This window comes from Osmerus eperlanus, chromosome 24, assembly GCF_963692335.1.
Source record: "Osmerus eperlanus chromosome 24, fOsmEpe2.1, whole genome shotgun sequence".
NCBI lineage: Eukaryota > Metazoa > Chordata > Actinopteri > Osmeriformes > Osmeridae > Osmerus > Osmerus eperlanus.
In genome coordinates, this window is record NC_085041.1 from 882,618 (window position 1) to 906,536 (window position 23,919).

The 23,919-nt window shown below is 52.9% G+C and overlaps 1 protein-coding gene across 4 annotated transcripts in view; it reads left to right on the forward strand.

The window, feature by feature from the left end:
• Positions 1-23,919, forward strand: part of lpp (LIM domain containing preferred translocation partner in lipoma) — a 118,878-nt gene that overhangs the window by 67,018 nt on the left and 27,941 nt on the right. For all 4 annotated transcript variants that reach the window (XM_062450874.1, XM_062450872.1, XM_062450875.1 and 1 more), the window contains one exon: positions 10,697-11,272. In XM_062450874.1, coding sequence (XP_062306858.1) covers positions 10,697-11,272 — 576 coding nt within the window. The remainder of the gene's footprint in view (positions 1-10,696; positions 11,273-23,919) is intronic.

A 23,919-nucleotide genomic window follows, 5' to 3' on the forward strand; every position in this document is an offset into this window, starting at 1 on the left:
TACACTGTACCCTGGATAGATTTACACCACATACAGTTCTGGTATGAATTTTCTCAGAGACCTTGAATTTGTAAAATGTATGAAGATAGAATAGAGTGATACAGGACTAACTAAATATTGAGTGATATTTTCCTACTATCGGTTAATTTTGCTTCCTGTGGAAACAGTTTCACTAGAAGTGATTTCCAGTTATATTATACACCCTCCTGTACCTGTAACTTGACCCTTTAAGGACATAGATGTTAACATTTCACACAGGCATACTGATAATAATAACCTCATATCCACACCTCTGCAGAAACAACGCTGTTATAATATGAATTAATCGAATGTGAACGTTTAAAATTAGGCTGAATATGAAAAGCTTTTACAGTGCGAGCCAGACCCTCTTAATAATGAACAGCATGCCATCGAGGGTTAAATATTGATAGGACCACCTCCCCAGACTATGCAGTTTACCAACACATACACACACACACACACACACACACACACACACACACACACACACCGGTTAGGCCAGCCCTACCCCTGGCCAGGCCAGCCTATAGACCCAGCTCCATGTTGCTCGGCTGTTAGGTAGCCCGCAGAGCGGAAGTGTCGGCTGGCTTTCAAACACCTTCTCTGACGTAGGAATCATTTTAATGGATTATTTTCAGTTCCTAATAGGTCTGCTGTGAACAGTTCCCTGTCTGTACTGTACGTGATGTACGGAACCTTCCGCCTGGGAACCGTGGGGATTAGATTCCAGCGTTGGATAGAATGCTGCCAGTGCAGTTAGCTGTCACTCGTCACTGCTGTTTACAGAAACGCTAAGTCTGGGTCTGTGTGTGTCTGGGTGTGTGTCTGCGTGTGTGTGTGAGGGGTGTTTATGTCAGTGGCGTGATCAATACCAAATGTCTTTATAGCGCGTCATCAGATCATCACAGTTTCTGTGGAGACCCTGCTAGTCTGGATCACTCCTCTGATCGCCTGGGGGGCTTAACACTGCCCTAGCCATGAGCTCCTCCCCGCCCCCCCCCACCCCCTGCCCACTCATCCTCCCCCCCCCCTGCCCCCTCATCCTCCCCATCCCCCCTTCCCCCTGCCCCCTCATCCTCCCCATCCCCCCTTCCCCCTCCTCCACAGGCAGAGCATGGAGGCTGCCCCCTCATCCTCCCCATCCCCCCTTCCCCCTCCTCCACAGGCAGAGCATGGAGGCTGGCACCTTCCCCCTCCTCCACAGGCAGAGCATGGAGGCTGGCCCCCTTCCCCCTCCTCCACAGGCAGAGCATGGAGGCTGGCCCCCTTCCCCCTCCTCCACAGGCAGAGCATGGAGGCTGGCACCTGCTTCCCCCTCCTCCACAGGCAGAGCATGGAGGCTGGCACCTGCTTCCCCCTCCTCCACAGGCAGAGCATGGAGGCTGGCACCTGCTTCCCCCTCCTCCACAGGCAGAGCATGGAGGCTGCCCCCTCATCCTCCCCATCCCCCCTTCCCCCTCCTCCACAGGCAGAGCATGGAGGCTCCCCCCTTCCCCCTCCTCCACAGGCAGAGCATGGAGGCTGGCCCCCTTCCCCCTCCTCCACAGGCAGAGCATGGAGGCTGGCCCCCTTCCCCCTCCTCCACAGGCAGAGCATGGAGGCTCCCCCCTTCCCCCTCCTCCACAGGCAGAGCATGGAGGCTGGCCCCCTTCCCCCTCCTCCACAGGCAGAGCATGGAGGCTGGCCCCCTTCCCCCTCCTCCACAGGCAGAGCATGGAGGCTGGCCCCCTTCCCCCTCCTCCACAGGCAGAGCATGGAGGCTGGCACCTGCTTCCCCCTCCTCCACAGGCAGAGCATGGAGGCTGCCCCCTCCTCCACAGGCAGAGCATGGAGGCTGGCCCCCTTCCCCCTCCTCCACAGGCAGAGCATGGAGGCTGGCACCTGCTGGCACAACACAGCACCTTGATCTCCCTGTGCTCCTGCAGAGATGCAGCTTCAGCACCTCCAGTCACAGACGACTTGAAGAATGATAGAGTTGGTGACCTTTCCAGGCCTACACACACACACACACACACACGCACACATTCTCACACACGCACGCACACGCACGCACAGACACATCCTCACAGACACGCACACACACATCCTCACAGACACACACAGACACATCCTCACAGACACACACAGACACATCCTCACAGACACACACAGACACATCTTCACAGACACACACAGACACATCCTCACAGACACACACAGACACATCCTCACAGACACACACAGACACATCCTCACAGACACACACAGACACATCCTCACAGACACACACACACACATCCTCACAGACACACACAGACACATCCTCACAGACACACACAGACACATCCTCACAGACACATCCTCACAGACACACATAGACACATCCTCACAGACACACACACACACATCCTCACAGACACACACAGACACATCCTCACAGACACACATAGACACATCCTCACAGACACACACAGACACATCCTCACAGACACACATAGACACATCCTCACAGACACACATAGACACATCCTCACAGACACACACAGACACATCCTCACAGACACACATAGACACATCCTCACAGACACACACACACACATCCTCACACACACAGACACATCCTCACAGACACACACACACACAACCTCACAGACACACACACACATCCTCACACCTCCATCCTCTGGCGACTCCTCTCTCTAGTTTGGGTGAGCTGTCAGCTTCCCCCAGCCTGTCAGGGCCTCGTGAGCCTCAGGAGGCTTAATCCTCTCCTCTCCTTCCCGGTCCAGACGCAGGAATCTCACCCATCAGGGCACAGCTACGGGCTGCGAGTGACAGAATTTCTACGTTTGGCAGAGAGAAGGGATCTGGCCAGGATAAATATTTATTAGGATCCTGTGATTACTACTGTGCTGCTGCTGCTGTCAGTCACCCACCCACCTACCTCCCCTTCCTCCCCCTTCCGCCCCCTACCCCCCCCCCCTCCTCCCCCTTCTGACCCCTACCCCCCCCCCCTCCCCCTTCTGACCCCTACCCCCCCCCCCTCCCCCTTCTGACCCCTACCCCCCCACCCTCCTCCCCCTTCTGACCCCTACCCCCCCCCCCTCCTCCCCCTTCTGACCCCTAACCCTCCCCCCCCCTCCCCCTTCTGACCCCTCCCCCCCCCCCCCCTCCCCCTTCTGACCCCTACCCCCCCCCCCTCCTCCCCCTTCTGACCCCTAACCCCCCCCCCCCTCCCCCTTCTGACCCCTACCCCCCCCCCCCCCCCTCCTCCCCCTTCTGACCCCTAACCCCCCCCCCTCCCCCTTCTGACCCCTACCCCCCCCCCCTCCTCCCCCTTCTGACCCCTACCCCCCCCCCCCCTCCCCCTTCCGCCCCCTACCCCCCCCCCCTTCCTCCCCCTTCCGCCCCCTACCCCCCCTCTTCCCCCTTCCGCCCCCTACCCCCCCCCCCCTCTTCCCCCTTCCGCCCCCTACCCCCCCCCCCCCCCCCTTCCCCCTTCCGCCCCCTACCTCCCCCCACCTCTCACTTCAACTCCCCTGGCAGATGTCAGTTTATATCCTGCCCCCGCCAACGTCAACATGAGAGGGGTTGGCACCGACCACTGCCAGCCTCGACCCGTGCCTCGCCTCGGCAGGAGAGGCACGGGTCGAGGCTGGCAGGAGGCTGCCTCGCCTCGGCAGGAGAGGCAGCCTCCTGCCAGCCTCGACCCATTAATTCTTCCTAAAAGGTCAGGGCCATGGGCGGCCATGTTTCTCACTGGACCTTTTTTTGGTTGTTTCTTTTTTTAGACCAGCTCTTGAACTGTGTGTGTGTGTGTGTAAGAGTGTGTATATGAGTGTGTGTACACAGTTTCTGATCATACGTCAGCTGTGACGTCCTGCTCCAGTAGATGCTCGTGTCTGACCGCGTATCTACTCGCTCCGTATCGGCCGGCGCCTCCGGTCACTAGCCCCGCGCTGCTCCCTCTGGCCGCGGCGCGGTCACTAGCCCCGCGCTTCTCCCTCTGGCCGCGGCGCCCGCTGACCTTAAGGTCGCTCTGGCAGCAGGTCCTCAGTTCTGACAGGAGCAGCGAACTGTGCTTAGAGGATCTTCCCGCTGGCTGGCCATGTGTCCCGTCAGCGCTGGTTAGTCTAATAAACGGCATTGGATCACCCCGGTGTTGTGGACTAACAGGGTGAACCAATGACAAACTGTGTTGGAGCCAGAGAGCTGTGACTGTCATGGGAACCTGCCTCTTTACATCCCAGACCTCCCCCCCTCTCCGCCCTCCTCCTCCCGCCTCCTCCCCCCTCCCCTCCTCCCAGCCTAAACGCTAAAAGGCTCACCCTCAACTGCTGTCATTGCACATTATCCCTCATCTCCCGGCAACACACATATTCAGTACCCTCACACACACACACACACACACACCGAGAGACCAACTGTGATTTGCTGTCCGTGTGTCTGATGACTTTGACGTTAGGGAGGGTTGTGTTTCAACTGGATGTGACCTCTGAGTTGTAGGAGGGTCAGGAGGTCACATGTATCCTAGCGGAGGGCCGGGTGAGGGGGCCTGTTACCACAGGAGGGAAGTGTTACAGCCAGACTGGCTGTAACACTCCTGGGCTGGTTACCTCCTCTATCTCCTAGGCAGGAGAGACACAGAGAGCCACAGGGAGCCACAGAGAGCCACAGAGAGCCACAGAGAGACACAGAGAGACACAGAGAGACACAGAGAGCCACAGAGAGCCACAGAGAGACACAGAGAGACACAGAGAGAGACAGAGAGACACAGAGAGAGACAGAGAGAGACAGAGAGACAGAGAGACACAGAGAGAGACAGAGAGAGACAGAGAGACACAGAGACACAGAGACAGAGAGACAGAGAGACACAGAGAGACACAGAGAGACACAGAGAGACACAGAGAGAGACAGAGAGACACAGAGAGACACAGAGAGACACAGAGAGAGACAGAGAGAGACAGAGACACAGAGACAGAGAGAGGCCTTTCTTTCTCATCTGATGATGGGAGTTTTAGTGGGCTGTTTCAGAAGCTGCTTTAAATCATACCGCTGTGTTACATCATACTTGCAACATTACATATTTGTCCTCTGAGCAAAGTTTTGTGCGAGTTACATAAGTTCAAAGTGAAATGAGACCGGATGTTCGACAAAAATTATTTCAAGACATAAATGTCCTTTGAATATTTTATCTTCAGAAAATCCCAGCAGCTGTTTCAAGGCAGACTCAGGTTGCGTACTGTATACGTGCGAACTGAGTCACGTTTAACTGCGGAGTAAAAGGGTCACGTGACCTGTTGCATTTCCTCCTTTGAATATAGATTGCGGAAAAAACGGAAAGACTGAACTTAGTGAGGTGCGTCTCCCTCAGAGACAGAACATCTACATGCTTTTGATTTGGATGTCGTCAGGATTGTAGCCATAGGAACTGCAGTTGACACGATTGCAGCTTCAGAAGCACCTGTTTCTCAGGATATCTAGGTAATCTGAGGAGGTGGGTCTGAACACAGTGTGGAGGTGGGTCTGAACACAGTGTGGAGGTGGGTCTGAACACAGAGGTGGTCATCCCTGCTGCCTGTGACTGATACTGTAGCAGCTTCATGTGTTAGAGTTTTTGTCATCAGTCTGACTTCTCAGGATAATCAATCTGGCAATTGAAGAATGTTTTTATAAACATGTTGTTGGTGTGTGTGGGGGAAATGGGAAGTCATGGTACTGTAGCGTGTGTCTACGCTACACTTTTAGGAATATATCTCTGTGTTTGTGAACAGTAAATAATACTGTACATTCCTCGTTTGTTTGACTTACTTTGCCATCAACACAGCCTGACTGGGTCGATCCAGCAAGGGAACAAGATCTCCCTTCCATAGACCGAGCTGTGCTTCCTGTGTGCTGCAGATGTCGGGTGCACTTTATCTGCAAATATGAGATAGTTCAAAACAGCTGGAGGTCTCTGCACATGTCGGGCAGACATCTTTAATCATATTTAATGGGCTTTATCTGAAGCTATTTTAAGTCGAGGGCTGATACCCTCAAATGCATGACAGCACCGAGGAGAAGGGATTGTTTTTAATGTGGATGGAAGGAGATAGTCACGTCTCTGCTGCCGGCCTGCTTGTGCTCTCTGCCAAGGAGACGCTCACAGATTAGAGTCTGAGCGTTAATCGGGCGATTTGTTCATGACCACAGCTTCTCTGATTGGGCTACAGTCAGCGCGCCTGGCCGGGTGGAGAGTGGAGACTGGCCCTCTGAGAGCCTGGAGACTGGCCCTCTGAGAGCCTGGAGACTGGCCCTCTGACAGCCTGGAGACTGGCCCTCTGAGAGCCTGGAGACTGGCCCTCTGAGAGCCTGGAGACTGGCCCTCTGAGAGCCTGGAGACTGGCCCTCTGAGAGCCTGGAGACTGGCCCTCTGAGAGCCTGGAGACTGGCCCTCTGAGAGCCTGGAGACTGGCCCTCTGAGAGCCTGGAGACTGGCCCTCTGAGAGCCTGGAGACTGGCCCTCTGAGAGCCTGGAGACTGGCCCTCTGAGTTTGCAGTCTCCGAGCACTATTAAGAAAAGAGACAACTTCAGAACTTCTCCTGGCAGAGGGGTTTTCCCCAAACTTGCTGTGAACCCTCCTCCACCCCCCCCCCTCCTCCACCCCCCCCCTCCTCCACTCCCCCCCTCCTCCACTCCCCCCCCTCCTCCACCCCCCCCCCCCCCGCCCTCCTCCACTCCCCCCCCTCCTCCACCCCCCCCCCTCCTCCACCCCCCCCTCCTCCACCCCCCCCTCCTCCACTCCCCCCCCTTCCTCCACTCCCCCCCCATCCCCCCTGCCCTCCCTCCCCCACCTCGTCCCCCCACACCTCCTTCCCCCTCCCTTGCTACTTCTTCCACTCTGTGGTTTGGAATGCAGAGTTAACAGATTTACAAGGGCCCCCAAGGTTTGCATAGTCTCTGTTAATCTATTTTAATGTGTCAAAAAGCCTTTCTTGGGAATCTCTGAGAATTTTCACACTTAAGTTGTTTGCAAAGTCAGTCTGAATTACAGTGGAGGAGAAAACTTTTAAAGGGTATTTCTGTGTGTGTGTGTACCGTTCAAGGGAGAGACTAAGGAGAGAGGGAGAGAGAGAGAGAGAGAGAGAGGGGGTAAATATGCAATATACTGTACAAGGTTAATTCCTTCTTTTTCACTGTAAGTGTGTTTGTGTGTGTGTCATTGAAGAGTTCTAATGTTAGAACAGGGCTCATGGGGTCATCATGCCCCCAGGTCCGGTCGGCCCAACATGTTCCAGTCTCAGAGGGCTTCAAGAAAAAAGGAATACAAAATAAAAGCTAAAACACAATTGAGAAATAACAAACAACCATCTGTCCTCCTCCCTTGGGAGAAGGTGACAGTTGCCAAGTTTACCCACAGTAGCAGAGCTTCTGGGAAACATCAGTGCTCGATCCTGGCAGAGCTGTTGACGACCTGAGGGCTCCGTCCCTGGACCCCGGGCCCAGCTCAACCCTGGTCCCTGAACGACCAAACTCACACACTCCGACGTGATTAAGAGTTTCTCGTGGTCTCGCTTGGTGTTGTCTTACCCATAGAACAGGGTGAGAACATATCTGTTAGACTGAACGGGCTCTCTGTGGAGGCTTCGTGAACCCTCGACCCAGGACTGAGAAACATTGTCTTGTCCCGCTGTGTGTGTGCCTGGCGTGTGCTTGGTGTGTGCCTGGCATGTGCCTGGCATGTGCTTGTGTGCTTGGCGTGTGCTTGGTGTGTGCTTGGCGTGTGCTTGGCCTGTGCCTGGGGTGTGCTTGGCGTGTGCTTGGTGTGTGCTTGGTGTGTGCTTGGTGTGTGTTTGGCGTGTGCTTGGCGTGTGCTTGGCGTGTGCTTGGTGTGTGCTTGGCGTGTGCCTGGCGTGTGCTTGGCGTGTGCTTGGTGTGTGCTTGGTGTGTGCTTGGCGTGTGCCTGGCGTGTGCTTGGTGTGTGTCTGGCGTATGCCTGGCGTGTGCTTGGTGTGTGCTTGGTGTGTGCTTGGTGTGTGCTTGGCGTGTGCTTGGTGTGTGCTTGGTGTGGGCTTGGTGTGTGTTTGGTGTGTGCTTGGCGTGTGCTTGGCGTGTGCTTGGCGTGTGTTTGGTGTGTGCTTGGCGTGTGCTTGGTGTGTGTCTGGCATATGCCTGGCGTGTGCTTGGCGTGTGTTTGGTGTGTGCTTGGCGTGTGCTTGGTGTGTGTCTGGCGTATGCCTGGCATGTGTCTGGTGTGTGCCTGGCATGTGCTTGGTGTGTGCTTGGTGTGTCTGTGTCATGTGTTTTTTCCTGTTATTTGATTAAGACCAGTGACATAATTAGTGACCTGTACTGGACTCATAAACCCTTCAGGTAATCTCTGTTCTAATCTGGCCAAACACTCGTCCTCTGAATGACAGCTGTTCTGGAGCTGTGAAGATGAGAAACTTGTGATCTTGTTGAAAACGTATTCATTTGAATAACCTGAAGAAAAAAGGAAAATCTTCTTCTTCAACTGGACTTTGTGAGACTCTGAAGCTCCTTCACCTCAGAACTGATTTTAATTTGTTCTCTTCATCTAATTGGTGGAAAACGCGCCATGACGATGTAATTATTTTGAGGGGCCGATTTGCATTTTCAGTGCTTTGCTAAGTAAATGTTAGGTTTTAAGGCCTTTATAGATAAATTAATAATCTAGAGTATTTAAAGACCATGAAACATTTAAATTGAGTAATTTCACTTCCTGAAGGGCATATTTGATTTTTTTTCCATACATATGCAGACAGACACACTTTTTAATAAACATCAGCTCTAATCACTGAGACAGGGATTGGGGTTAAAGCGTGAAATCTTTCGGGGTGTTTTGTTTCCCGCTCCTCTGGGCCTTGTCTGGGTCTGATCATGGAGAACGCAAGGGGCGTGGTTTCACTTTTTTGTCTTTTTTTTTTACATGTATTTTACAGCATTTCTGCATGGGACAGATCATTGAAGATGGACAGGGAGATATGAGAGAGAGAGGGAGGGGGAGAGGGAGAGGGAGGGGGAGGGGGAGAGAACATGCAGGGAATGGCCCAGGCTGGATCTGAACCTCAGCCTGCATGGTACACACACTGTGTGGGAGCCTCTGGGCAGATCCTGGCTGTGGTGCTCTGAGGTTGTCAGATCAGTTCATCTATTGAACTCATGAAAGGATTTGTGGTCCGAGTGCCAAGGAAGACCAGGAACCTGTGTTACCTGCCCCTACCTGCCCCTACCTGCCCTTACCTGCCCCTACCTGCCCTTACCTGCCCCTACCTGCCCCTACCTGCCCCTACCTGCCCCTACCTGCCCCTACCTGCCCCTACCTGCCCCTACACGCCCCTACCTGCCCTTACCTGCCCCTACCTGCCCTTACCTGCCCTTACCTGCCCTTACCTGCCCCTACCTGCCCTTACCTGCCCCTACACGCCCCTACCTGCCCCTACCTGCCCCTACCTGCCCTTACCTGCCCCTACCTGCCCCTACCTGCCCCTACCTGCCCCTACCTGCCCCTACCTGCCCTTACCTGCCCCTACCTGCCCTTACCTGCCCCTACACGCCCCTACCTGCCCTTACCTGCCCTTACCTGCCCCTGGTAAACAAACAACCATGACACAGACAACCAGGCTATAACTGTATACAACAGACTTCTCAACAGACCCAGTTGTAAAATGCTCTTAAGAAACAATCAGAAACAAGGGATTTTCTGTGCTCTACTAGTGCAGCAAAACTAGTAATTGAGTCTTGAGTCAGATTTTTTCTCCTTCAGGCAGTAACCTAATAAGACCCAGCAAGGTTAATGACAGACCCTTTTTAGGCCGTCTGAGAGTCTGACACTAATAGGAACTGGTTGAGCAACACAGAGCAGAGAGGCAGAGTAGAGGCAGATGTGGTTCATCACAGAGCAGAGAGGCAGAGTAGAGGCAGACAGTTGAGGCAGGTCCCTTGTGTTATGCAGTCTGGGCTTGCAGCTACAGAAGGCTGTGTGTGAGTGTGTGTGTGTGAGTGTGTGTGTGTATTCAGCTGCAAAGAGAAGATGTTACATACTGCTACAGGACCATGCTGGACTCCACCCAGACAGGAGGCCCTGAGAGTGTGTGTGTGTGTGTGTGTGTGTGGAGTGAGGAGAGCTCTGTGTGTGTCTCTTCAGGGTCCTCTTCCCAGGAAAACCGGCACCACAAATCAGGGTGATTTAGCTGTGCGTCTCGTCTCCCGGGCTGAGTCAGCACAGCAGCCCCTCACCTCGCCAGCTACACGTCAGGGTGGCCTCCGCCAAACAATTTATCCTCTCGCAGCCTGCTTTATTATCTCCGCTCTGCCTGGGTCCGGCCGGGCTGTGGCAGAGCTCTGCTGTCGAGGTAGCCCCGCCATCGATTCCAAGGAGGCAGGCTGGATAATTACTGGGGTGTAAGCCACGCTGTCAATAAACAGCATTGAATCCTGGATGGGCTCAGGGGAGGAAGGAGGCTTGTGGAATTCTGCTTTTCAGGTTGCGTGACCTGTAGTCCAAAACTTGACTTTGGACCTAATTTGTTTAGAGAATGCTGTTCTGAGTCAGACTCTGAGTCATCCCTCCTGTTTTCATCTGCCGGTTTGTGACTTTGAGACAGATTTTATTTGCAGTAATAAACGGGTTACAAAGTTCAGAATGAAGGTAGTTTGGACGTAAAGGTTCCCACTGTGCCCTCTTGTTTGCAGAACTCTGGAGTCCCGGCCGTCACCAGTCCCAACGCCGCTGTGACGGGTTACAAGCGCATGGTCATCCCCACTCAGCCCCCCCTGACGGCCACCCTGAAGTCTACCCCCAAGACCCCCGCCCCTGCCTCCTCCACCCCCCCCTCCTCTGCCAGCCCCGTGCCCAAGCCCCAGCCCCAGCCGGTCCCAGCCTCCTACGCCACCGCCTCCACCCCCAGCCAGCCCACCTTCAACGTCCAGGTGCGCTCCTCCCAGCCCGGGCCCCAGCACCAGGCCCCAGGGAACCACCCCTTCGCGCCGCAGCCCGCCCGCGGTCCGGCCCAGCCCCGGGGCCCTGACTTCGCCTTCGGGCCCCCCCAGCCAGGCTTCGCCCCCGTGCCCCAGAGCATCTACCAGGACCAGCCCGCCCATGGAGGACCCCCGGCCGCCTGGAGGCCTGATGGCTCCCCCAGCCAGGCCTACCCACCATCGGGCCCCCTCAGCCAGGCCTACCCACCATCGGGCCCCAAGAAGACCTACATCACCGACCCCCCGGCCAGCCTGGCCCCCTACAGCTCCGGGCCACTGCCTCCACACAAGGTCAGAAGGGTTATAAGCAGCTTGATATAAATATCACAGAAGGGTTATAAGCAGCTGGATATAAATATCACAGAAGGGTTATAAACAGCTTGATAGAAACATCACAGAAGGGTTATAAGCAGCTTGATATAAACATCACAGAAGGGTTATAAACAGCTTGATAGAAACATCACAGAAGGGTTATAAGCAGCTTGATAGAAACATCACAGAAGGGTTATAAGTAGCTTGATATAAACGTCACAGAAGGGTTATAAACAGCTTGATATAAACATCACATAAGGGTTATAAACAGCTTGATATAAACATCACAGAAGGGTTATAAACAGCTTGATATAAACATCACAGGTGATGTCAGTAGCTCACATATTGTGAGCTTTTATGAATCATAAATAAGGTGGTGTTCTGGTTGTTGTTGTTGAATACCAATTATGACACAACAAGTGATGTTTTATTATAAGCGATGATGAAAATGCACCCGACCATCTTTATGAAACAGGATTTTTCTTCTTGGTTCATAGCCATCTCTGCTCATGCATTTATGCATGAAGGAGAATACATTGCAGAGCATTGAGGCTGTGTGTGCGTGTGTGTGTGTGTGTGTGTTGTTTGTATGTCTGAGTGTGTGTGTTTGTGTAATTTAATGTGTGTGTACATGCAGTTTGTTTGTGCTTTAATTGCTTTCGATGGCAATGCAACAGGGAGCTTCTTCTTCTTACCGTCCTTCGTTGAAATGCTTAGAATAAACAGTTGTTTTAACCTTTATGAATTATTAACAGGTCTTTCCTGTAGGGGTTTACACCATCTGACTACATCTGTCTCATGTAAGGCGGAGTTTAACTTCACCTTCAAGCACTGGGCATCTGTGCTCATTTCTAAGTTATCTAACGCTGAAACGTCATACCTGATCATTCAGTTGGAGTAGCTTCTTATTTTTGCTCCACAAATCAGAGCTGTGCAGTTTGTATCTGAAATGTGTTCCACGATGCTCAGCAGAGCCACACTCCAGACGTTTACTATGAGCCTTCAGATAACTTAGTCAGTGGGGAAAAGAGAAGTTAGTCTGGGATTGGACTGTGGTCTGACGATAAGGATGAAACGGTTTCAGAGAATGGCAGGAAACCCCCAGGAGTCCCCTGAGGCCCGTTTGAGGGGCGTCAGATGTCTTGTGGAAAAGGATCCATCCCTTCTCGTAATGTAGTGTCACCACAGAAGAAGAAGGAGCTAACTGTGGATGTGAGGGTGAACCAGGAACAGGATGTCTCCTGTCTGACTTCCTGCCTTCAGCACAACTTCTAGGTCACTTCATCTGGCGCTCTGAATTCTACAAAAGGAACACATTCTCTTACCTTGAGGCTTCAGAAAAACAGTTATCCTTTTTAATCTCTCCAAGAATATCTGGTCTTTCGCAATTCCCCTCAGGGTGCAAAACATCGAGTCACATCACAGGAAGGCAAAACTCTATTGATATGGCGGAGGTGATGTGATTTCAAGTGACAGGCTGCTTATAGTGTTTTCTCCTAAGTCACAGTCTGGCAGGTTTTGTTTCCTTGGCGGCTGATGTTTCCTGCGGATCAAAGCTTCTCTCTGCAACAGCCTGAACACAGCAGGCAGGAGACACCGAACACAGAGTCTGGAACAAGCCTGCGAGTTCTGGAAAACAATGTTTGATGTCCGTTTTATTTGGTCCTGTGGGCTTTAAACCAGCTCTGAGGTCAGGATGGTGGAAGGATCTCACCTGGTCGGACCTGGGTGTCGAGCATGAGGGAGGAGCGCTGAGGCCGTGTCTCTGGAGCACTGAGGCCGTGTCTCTGGAGCGCTGAGGCCGTGTCTCTGGAGCGCTGAGGCCGTGTCTCTGGAGCGCTGAGGCCGTGTCTCTGGAGCGCTGAGGCCGTGCCTCTGGAGCGCAGGAGGCTGTGTCTCTGGAGCTCTGAGGCAGTGTTTCTGGAGCGCTGAGGCAGTGCCTCTGGAGCGCTGAGGCCGTGCCTCTGGAGCGCTGAGGCCGTGTCTCTGGAGCGCAGGAGGCTGTGTCTCTGGAGCGCAGGAGGCAGTGCCTCTGGAGCGCAGGAGGCTGTGCCTCTGGAGCGCAGGAGGCAGTGCCTCTGGAGCGCAGGAGGCTGTGCCTCTGGAGTGCAGGAGGCAGTGCCTCTGGAGCGCAGGAGGCTGTGCCTCTGGAGCGCAGGAGGCTGTGCCTCTGGAGCGCAGGAGGCTGTGCCTCTGAGGCCTCTGTTGTGCTCTCAACACACTCAGCAGCTGAAGATCTCTGGAAAGTACCAAGCCCTTGAGTTTGTTATAATTCAAGGATTTTATGCTCCCTCAAAACACAAACAGTGCTGCTCGGCCTTTGGGAATAGCTCATCAAGGACTGTATTTTACTAAATACAAATTAGATTGAACATTGCGGCAAGCATCTTTATGTATTAAAGAAAACTAATTAATTTTGTTCAAAACAAAAGTGTACATATTGCTTGAAAAGAGCGCGTCAGTCCCAGTGTGGTGTATTTTTACGAATACAAAAGGTGGCGTTTAATAGATTTGTGAACATCTCTTTGATTTCAGATAAAAGCAAATCTTTCATTATGCTATATTATGTGCTATATATGTATTTTAGTTTCAGTCCTAAGAATATATCCATGTGTGCCAAGTGGGATCCGCTGTCCCCCCTGTGGTTTCCACTGTAGTCTCATGCTCTCATGTTCTCATGCTCTCATGTTCTCATGCTCTCATGCTCTCATGTTCTCATGCTCTCATGCTCTCATGCTCTGCATCCAGATGGAAACCAGAGAGACCCGACAAGCCTTGGTGCCCTGAATGACCTCCTGCTGATGGTTCTACACCCTCCATATTTTAGCACTAATCTGTTTTTCTGTTTATTTGAACCCTATATATTGCAATGCTTTCACGCCATAATGCCAGAACGGGGCAGAAATACAATATGAAAGCCAGATTAGAGTGAAAGGGAAATCCGGCAATCTGGTTGACCTGATGTCATGACATTTTGGTAACTTTACACACAAACAGTGCTAAATCTACTTATGAAAGTGGGTGGTGCTTTCGTTAATCTGTTGTGTAAATACTGGGCAATTTATAGTCCAGTTCAGATATTTTCTTATAATCATGTCCAAAATGATGTCCAGTTGCTCCAGTTAATCATAAATTTATGTAATGCTCAGTTGGGGGTCTATGATTTGGATTGAATACTTTATTAACAAGTTAATTTCCCATAATTGAGAGCATTCATCGAAGGGTTATGTCATTAGAAGTCTGAAATCGACTCTTGGGCCCAAATGCCAAAGATGCAAACTGTTCTCTGATTGGTTGGGGCTGCCCAGCACCCTCCCACCATTGGCCGGTTCTTGGCGATGTGGAGCAAAGGTATAAGTACTGCTTTTCACATCAACAAGGCTCAAGGACACTTAATTACCCAAATCCGCCAGCTCGCGTTTGATCTCCATTGTAGAAAAAAAATTAACAGATTTCATGGCTGCCGGTTAATGTAACAATTTCCACGAGTCTCTTCCATCTCTCCCGTCTCTCCCGAAATTGGAGGAAGGCTAAGCTGGATGAAGCCTTCTGTTATTCCTGAGCTTGAGTGACATTTGACAGGGGGGATTATTTTGAACTGCTCAATCCCTGCTGGCAGATAAAGCCCCTGAGAAGGTCAGCGATGGTTTCAGCTGTCAAACACTCCAGTTCAGATGTCTGGGGCCCCTCGACGCCCCCTGAAGCTGCGGCCATTTTGCTTTTTGACCGACGCGAGCACATATACATACGTCCGTGTCAGCACTCGCCTGAAATAGTCCCGTTTGAGTGGTCGCTTTTTAGACCTGGCCTCGCTGTGGCAAACTCTGCACAGCATTTCGCCAACGCCTGAGACTTCAGACTGAGGGGGTCAGCGCTGGCACAGTGAGGCGGTTTCTTCACAGAACCTTGAAAGCTTAGTGTTGCTCTGGGCAACAAACACACACATCAGCATGGGGAACCAGACACACGCAGAACTGGAGCGCTGCAGACTGAAAGTATCGCCAGTTATAACCTGTTTGCAGCGAGCGTGTTAACATGTTGCCTGCGTGCTTCCCAGCATGCACTGCGCATGCCCCGTTTTCTCTTTCGTCCGAAGGGAAAACTGGATCGTCTCATCTTCGCCTGACGCACCTCGTGTGACCTCCGCTCCCAGCCTGAGTCAGGGATCCCAAGGAACTGCTTGACCCAGTTGTAGTGTCAGTAACCCCGGCTTCACTCATCCAGAGGGCATTCCTGTCTAGTGCAGGGTTACTGGAGGCCTTAAACACAGATCAGAGGGCAGTAAGTCACCTCAGGGCCAACTAACCTGTCATGTTATCATGCAGACATATGGCTTGTGACGGCTTGGCCTTTGCCATGAGAGTGTCTCCTGACTCCACACAAATAACACTTATCGCCTGGATTGTGTTGCCTTCAGAGACAAGGGCTGTGTTTACTGTAGGACTGCGTTGCTAGGAAGCAACAAGCAAATGTGTGTTTAAAACCGCCAACAAAAATACAAAAAAAAATAAAACTATAAGATACTTTATCTGAATAGTTATTTGTCTGTCGGGGTCCTGAAGTACAGGAGCCAGTGTGTTTTTCTAGAAGGTTACGATGTGTCAGCGGTGCCTTTCTCTATAATTCGTCTCAGTGAAGCTCATCTCTGGGAGATTTCCTCTTGCGTTGTCCCTTTGTGCTGCGGTGGTAAACAGTGATCGGATTCCCTGGAGCTCTGCTGGTCTGTGGCCAGATCACTCGTGGAGTGGTCTTGTTTTGGCCTCAGTGGATCCTGATATCCCTGCGTCCCCCGCCGGCCGCTGTCCGGACCATGACAGGCAGCTCATCCAGACACGTCTGACTGATGTGGGCGCCGCTCAGCCGTACAAACCAGCCCTTTTCAGCCAAGTCGTTTCAGGAGTTATGTCCCTGCCTGCTGCTTCACCCTGACCGCACGTGACCCCTGAACCCAGCGTGACCCCTGAACCCTGCCTCACAACCAACCAGGCCCCAAAGCTCCTGGGCTCTCCAGATTAGGGTTCTCTGGCTATTATTGGTTGTTATTACGCAAGAAATTATATTTACTTCCCTCTGAAAACTGAGATAAACATGTATGCTGATGCTGTCAGGTGTTGTGTTTCTATCTAAAGAGAGGAATGCTTCAACATGGCCACTGACAAAGGGTTTCGCGTTCCACGCGTCAGAATATTCTTCTCAGCTCAGCTAATCTACATCTATCTTATCTAGATCTACAGAGTCAGCAGAGCCCTGACAGGCTGGCCAGCTGATATTGTTTCAAGATGGAGATTGAATTGAAGCCCACACAGAACCATGTGATGGCATGATTAGTGCTTATCAAAGACGTGTGTGAGGCATGTTGACGTCTAATTTACTTCTTATCTCCCAGATGCAGGGTTTTGCATCCATTACCTTCTGTCCTAATAGAACAGTGAAGGCAGTATTGGAACATAGAAGGTTGGAGGAGGTATGGGGAGTCAGGTGGCTGAGCGGTGAGGGAGTCGGGCTAGTAATCTGAAGGTTGCCGGTTCGATTCCCCGGCCGTGCAAAATGACGTTGTGTCCTTGGGCAAGGCACTTCACCCTACTTGCTTCGGGGGGAATGTCCCTGTACTTACTGTAAGTCGCTCTGGATAAGAGCATCTGCTAAATGACTAAATGTAATGTAATGGATCACTTCAGGTTAATTAGATCTTGGTTTCCAGGTGGTAAAAAGACTCATTGCTGAAAAGACAGGAAGTGGTGTGTTCAAGTAGGCCTACTGTAGTTATCAACCGAAGACAACGTATGTAGAAGGTTGAACTGAGGAAAATGCTGGTCTCCATGGCGCTGGTCTCCGTGGAGATGCTTCCCTAACACTTTCAGACAAACAGCTTCTCATCGAGAGAGGCAGAGTGCTTGGGGAAGGGCTGTAACTTGATGTTAGCAGCTAGCAGCTATTCATTAACACGCTACGCAGGGAGCTACAGGAGACGTGATGTTCTGGTCCCTCACACATCCTCTCCAACACTCAGCGGGTTTACAACAGCCTCTGTCCTGTCTCACAGGTCATCCTCTGAACCATCTCACACAGTTGGGGCTGGGTATAGCTCAGTGGGTAGAGCATTTGATTGCAATTCAAGAGGTCACTGGTTCAAACCTCCACCCCAAAGCATCTGCTAAATGTAAACGGTTATTTGGGAAATCAAGTTAGTTTTTTAGAGCTCGTGGAGTACAAGGGCTCGCCTCATCAACACTGACCCCCACCCCTGACCTCTCTCTCTCTTTTTATCTCTCTCTGTCTCTGCCTCTTTTTCTGTTTCAAATTTATTTTCTCTCTCTGTCACTGTCTCACTCTCACTATTTCTACTGTTTGTCTCTCTCTCTCTTCCCGTTTCTGATTTGTTTGTTTTCTTCTTGCGGCTGTTTGTGTTTAATCTTGTTTATTGAGAGCAGTACCTCCCAGGTTGGGTACTGCTCTACCAGTGAACTGCTGACAGCTGCTCCAGACTGCTTTGGACGCTTCATTCGTCAGAGCCGGCGTGTTTTTCAGAGCAGCCCTCGTAAATAATAAGGGTCTGTCTGGGCGTGCTCCTCGGGCCCCTGAGAGGACCGCTGCAGGCGCGGTAAATAACCGCCCGGATCGATAGCTGCCACGGCAACTCAATGAGCTCCGGCCGCCTGAAAGGTCTGAGCTGTTTGTTTATGATGCTTTCCTGACTCTTTCTAGGCCTCGTACATGTGGCACGCACACACACACACGCGCACACACACACACGCACGCACACACACACACGCACGCACACATACACACACACACACGCACACACACGCACGCACGCACACACACACACCTGTACAGGGGTCAGCACTTATCCTTGTAGCTGCTAGGGGCCTGGTGGTGTAGACCTGGTGGTGTAGACCCACCTGGTGGTGTAGACCTGGTGGTGTAGACCCACCTGGTGGTGTAGACCTGGTGGTGTAGACCTGGTGGTGTAGACCCACCTGGTGGTGTAGACCTGGTGGTGTAGACCCACCTGGTGGTGTAGACCTGGTGGTGTAGACCCACCTGGTGGTGTAGACCTGGTGGTGTAGACCCACCTGGTGGTGTAGACCTGGTGGTGTAGACCTGGTGGTGTAGACCTGGTGGTGTAGACCCACCTGGTGGTGTAGACCTGGTGGTGTAGACCCACCTGGTGGTGTAGACCTGGTGGTGTAGACCCACCTGGTGGTGTAGACCCACCTGGTGGTGTAGACCTGGTGGTGTAGACCCACCTGGTGGTGTAGACCTGGTGGTGTAGACCCACCTGGTGGTGTAGACCTGGTGGTGTAGACCCACCTGGTGGTGTAGACCTGGTGGTGTAGACCCACCTGGTGGTGTAGACCTGGTGGTGTAGACCCACCTGGTGCCTACCTGTGGGGGTAGGGGCATACTCACTATCTGAATCGTAATGTACTACCAGTGCCATCTTCCTCATCGAAGCAATCAGGCATCTGTCTCTTCTGCTAGGAAAGAAGAAATAACAAACTCATCTGAAAATACTTATAACATACCTAGCTTAAGTAAACTTCGTTGGAATTTATTTTCTTTACTTAAATTACATTCACTGAGTTTGCTAGTCTAGACAGTCTAGTTCTATATCTAGCTAAAGTTAGGCCTACTACTAGCTGGAACAAACGATTAATTAAATAATAATCACAAACATTACATTACGAATATTAATTTAAACTAAAATATAGCTAACTTAACGATAGCTAGCTGCTCTGGAGGATCTGGAGGATCTAGCCCTGTCACTGCCAGGCTGAGCGGAGAGGAGAAAACGCTCCGTTGGACGTCTCGTTGTAGTTTTTTCAGTTGTCATGACTTTGTGAGTGATTGACGTTCTGTCCCTGTTCAGTTGCTCATCCTCCCATTGGAGAGAGAGCAGCTACACCGTTTGTTTGAGTTCGTGGAGCGGACAGTTCAGCAGATTAATATTATTGCGACTTGATGAGAATTCAGAGTATTCTGAATTTTGCAGCGGCGGCCTGCGCTCTCCCCCATGCCCCTATCCCCCTCTCTCCCCCATGCCCCTCTCCCCCTCTCTCCCCCATGCCCCTATCCCCCTCTCTCCCCCATGCCCCTATCCCCCTCTCTCCCCCATGCCCCTCTCCCCCTCTCTCCCCCATGCCCCTCTCCCCCTCTCTCCCCCATGCCCCTCTCCCCCTCTCTCCCCCATGCCCCTCTCCCCCTCTCTCCCCCATGCCCCTCTCCCCCTCTCTCCCCCATGCCCCTCTCCCCCTCTCTCCCCCATGCCCCTCTCCCCCTCTCTCCCCCATGCCCCTCTCCCCCTCTCTCCCCCATGCCCCTCTCCCCCTCTCTCCCCCATGCCCCTATCCCCCTCTCTCCCCCATGCCCCTATCCCCCTCTCTCCCCCATGCCCCTATCCCCCTCTCTCCCCCATGCCCCTATCCCCCTCTCTCCCCCATGCCCCTATCCCCCTCTCTCCCCCATGCCCCTCTCCCCCATGCCCCTCTCCCCCTCTCTCCCCCATGCCCCTCTCCCCCTCTCTCCCCCATGCCCCTCTCCCCCTCTCTCCCCCATGCCCCTCTCCCCCTCTCTCCCCCATGCCCCTCTCCCCCTCTCTCCCCCATGCCCCTCTCCCCCTCTCTCCCCCATGCCCCTCTCCCCCTCTCTCCCCCATGCCCCTCTCCCCCTCTCTCCCCCATGCCCCTATCCCCCTCTCTCCCCCATGCCCCTCTCCCCCATGCCCCTCTCCCCCTCTCTCCCCCATGCCCCTCTCCCCCTCTCTCCCCCATGCCCCTATCCCCCTCTCTCCCCCATGCCCCTCTCCCCCTCTCTCCCCCATGCCCCTCTCCCCCTCTCTCCCCCATGCCCCTCTCCCCCTCTCTCCCCCATGCCCCTATCCCCCTCTCTCCCCCATGCCCCTCTATCCCCCCCTCCCCCCCCGGCCTCGAAACACCCGAAAACGTACGTGCACTTCTGGGTTTAGTAAGAAAAACACGAAACAAAAATAAATAAATACATCTTGAAGGACGTTCTCCTCCTCTGTGGTTTAGCTCCCCTGGTTAAGATTTCTGTGGAGGAGAAGGTTTCCCCGCGGTGGTGTTCGTTCAGGAGATAACCTTCACTGTGTCATTCAAATGAACCCGTATTTGCATGTAGCTGTTTGGACAAAGTGGAGGAGAGCTGACCAGGGTTTGCGTTTACAGTAATTATACATCAGATAGATTACACCATGTACAGGAAGTGAGAGTGAGAACGTACGTTAACTCCGGTGTGAATCCTCATCATGGTCACTGTGTGTGTTTATATATAGACAAAGGTCACCACAGAGGGAATCGTTCTCCATTCTTCTCCAAACCAGAGACCCACTGCTTCCTATATAATATCTAGTGTTGACCACGTCGTGTAATTGCAGGGACAGGACAGCCAGATGGCTTTTATCGCCGACCCAGCGTTTTATTTTTTAGAGAGTCCTTCGTGTGCATATTTGTTTTGATATCTACATGTATTTCTTTTCTTTGTGTGTAGATGGGCTTGTGGCACCTTCCCTGCTCTCTTGTCCTCGTCGGTTTGCAGGGGGATGTGTCAGTTCCAGACACATGACCTGTTTTTCACACACACACCCCTCCTCACACACACACACACCCTTCGTCTGCACACACACCATTTCTCACAACACTCCTTTTATTTGTATTCAATTTGCGCGAGATACGGGTGGCTGTGGAAAATGTCAATTATGGAATTCCGTGATTTTTTTGGGGGAGATTATCAGCCTCCTCTCTGTGTCAGGCTGCAGCTCGCTAATTTAACTGTTATTTTCTCCCAGCCCTCATTTGGAGCTGAAACAACATGACCTATTTTGTTTCTCCAAGTCTCTCAGAAGGTGGTCTTGAGCTTTGTGTCTCTGGAACAAACACTCTGGTCACCCTGGTCCATCCAGATCTGTACTGGTCACCCTGGTCCATCCATAGCTCTCTTCTGGTCTGCTGGTCTCCCTGGTCCATCCATAGCTCTCTGCTGGTCACCCTGGTCCATCCATAGCTCTCTTCTGGTCTGCTGGTCACCCTGGTCCATCCATAGCTCTCTTCTGGTCTGCTGGTCTCCCTGGTCCATCCATAGCTCTCTTCTGGTCTGCTGGTCTCCCTGGTCCATCCATAGCTCTCTTCTGGTCTGCTGGTCTCCCTGGTCCATCCATAGCTCTCTGCTGGTCACCCTGGTCCATCCATAGCTCTCTTCTGGTCTGCTGGTCTCCCTGGTCCATCCATAGCTCTCTGCTGGTCACCCTGGTCCATCCATAGCTCTCTTCTGGTCTGCTGGTCACCCTGGTCCATCCATAGCTCTCTTCTGGTCTGCTGGTCTCCCTGGTCCATCCATAGCTCTCTTCTGGTCTGCTGGTCTCCCTGGTCCATCCATAGCTCTCTTCTGGTCTGCTGGTCTCCCTGGTCCATCCATAGCTCTCTTCTGGTCTGCTGGTCTCCCTGGTCCATCCATAGCTCTCTTCTGGTCTGCTGGTCTCCCTGGTCCATCCATAGCTCTCTTCTGGTCTGCTGGTCTCCCTGGTCCATCCATAGCTCTCTTCTGGTCTGCTGGTCTCCCTGGTCCATCCATAGCTCTCTTCTGGTCTGCTGGTCTCCCTGGTCCATCCATAGCTCTCTTCTGGTCTGCTGGTCACCCTGGTCCATCCATAGCTCTCTTCTGGTCTGCTGGGCTCCCTGGTCCATCCATAGCTCTCTTCTGGTCTGCTGGTCACCCTGGTCCATCCATAGCTCTCTTCTGGTCTGCTGGTCTCCCTGGTCCATCCATAGCTCTCTTCTGGTCTGCTGGTCTCCCTGGTCCATCCATAGCTCTCTTCTGGTCTGCTGGTCTCCCTGGTCCATCCATAGCTCTCTTCTGGTCTGCTGGTCTCCCTGGTCCATCCATAGCTCTCTTCTGGTCTGCTGGTCTCCCTGGTCCATCCATAGCTCTCTGCTGGTCACCCTGGTCCATCCATAGCTCTCTTCTGGTCTGCTGGTCTCCCTGGTCCATCCATAGCTCTCTTCTGGTCACCTTGGTCCATCCATAGCTCTCTTCTGGTCTGCTGGTCACCCTGGTCCATCCATAGCTCTCTTCTGGTCTGCTGGTCTCCCTGGTCCATCCATAGCTCTCTTCTGGTCTGCTGGTCTCCCTGGTCCATCCATAGCTCTCTTCTGGTCTGCTGGTCTCCCTGGTCCATCCATAGCTCTCTTCTGGTCTGCTGGTCTCCCTGGTCCATCCATAGCTCTCTTCTGGTCTGCTGGTCTCCCTGGTCCATCCATAGCTCTCTTCTGGTCTGCTGGTCTCCCTGGTCCATCCATAGCTCTCTTCTGGTCTGCTGGTCTCCCTGGTCCATCCATAGCTCTCTTCTGGTCTGCTGGTCTCCCTGGTCCATCCATAGCTCTCTTCTGGTCTGCTGGTCTCCCTGGTCCATCCATAGCTCTCTTCTGGTCTGCTGGTCTCCCTGGTCCATCCATAGCTCTCTTCTGGTCTGCTGGTCTCCCTGGTCCATCCATAGCTCTCTTCTGGTCTGCTGGTCTCCCTGGTCCATCCATAGCTCTCTTCTGGTCTGCTGGTCTCCCTGGTCCATCCATAGCTCTCTTCTGGTCTGCTGGTCTCCCTGGTCCATCCATAGCTCTCTTCTGGTCTGCTGGTCTCCCTGGTCCATCCATAGCTCTCTTCTGGTCTGCTGGTCACCCTGGTCCATCCATAGCTCTCTTCTGGTCTGCTGGTCTCCCTGGTCCATCCATAGCTCTCTTCTGGTCTGCTGGTCTCCCTGGTCCATCCATAGCTCTCTTCTGGTCTGCTGGTCTCCCTGGTCCATCCATAGCTCTCTTCTGGTCTGCTGGTCTCCCTGGTCCATCCATAGCTCTCTTCTGGTCTGCTGGTCTCCCTGGTCCATCCATAGCTCTCTTCTGGTCTGCTGGTCTCCCTGGTCCATCCATAGCTCTCTTCTGGTCTGCTGGTCTCCCTGGTCCATCCATAGCTCTCTTCTGGTCTGCTGGTCACCCTGGTCCATCCATAGCTCTCTTCTGGTCTGCTGGTCTCCCTGGTCCATCCATAGCTCTCTTCTGGTCTGCTGGTCTCCCTGGTCCATCCATAGCTCTCTTCTGGTCTGCTGGTCTCCCTGGTCCATCCATAGCTCTCTTCTGGTCTGCTGGTCTCCCTGGTCCATCCATAGCTCTCTTCTGGTCTGCTGGTCTCCCTGGTCCATCCATAGCTCTCTTCTGGTCTGCTGGTCTCCCTGGTCCATCCATAGCTCTCTTCTGGTCTGCTGGTCACCCTGGTCCATCCATAGCTCTCTTCTGGTCTGCTGGTCTCCCTGGTCCATCCATAGCTCTCTTCTGGTCTGCTGGTCTCCCTGGTCCATCCATAGCTCTCTTCTGGTCTGCTGGTCTCCCTGGTCCATCCATAGCTCTCTTCTGGTCTGCTGGTCTCCCTGGTCCATCCATAGCTCTCTTCTGGTCTGCTGGTCTCCCTGGTCCATCCATAGCTCTCTTCTGGTCTGCTGGTCTCCCTGGTCCATCCATAGCTCTCTTCTGGTCTGCTGGTCACCCTGGTCCATCCATAGCTCTCTTCTGGTCTGCTGGTCTCCCTGGTCCATCCATAGCTCTCTTCTGGTCTGCTGGTCT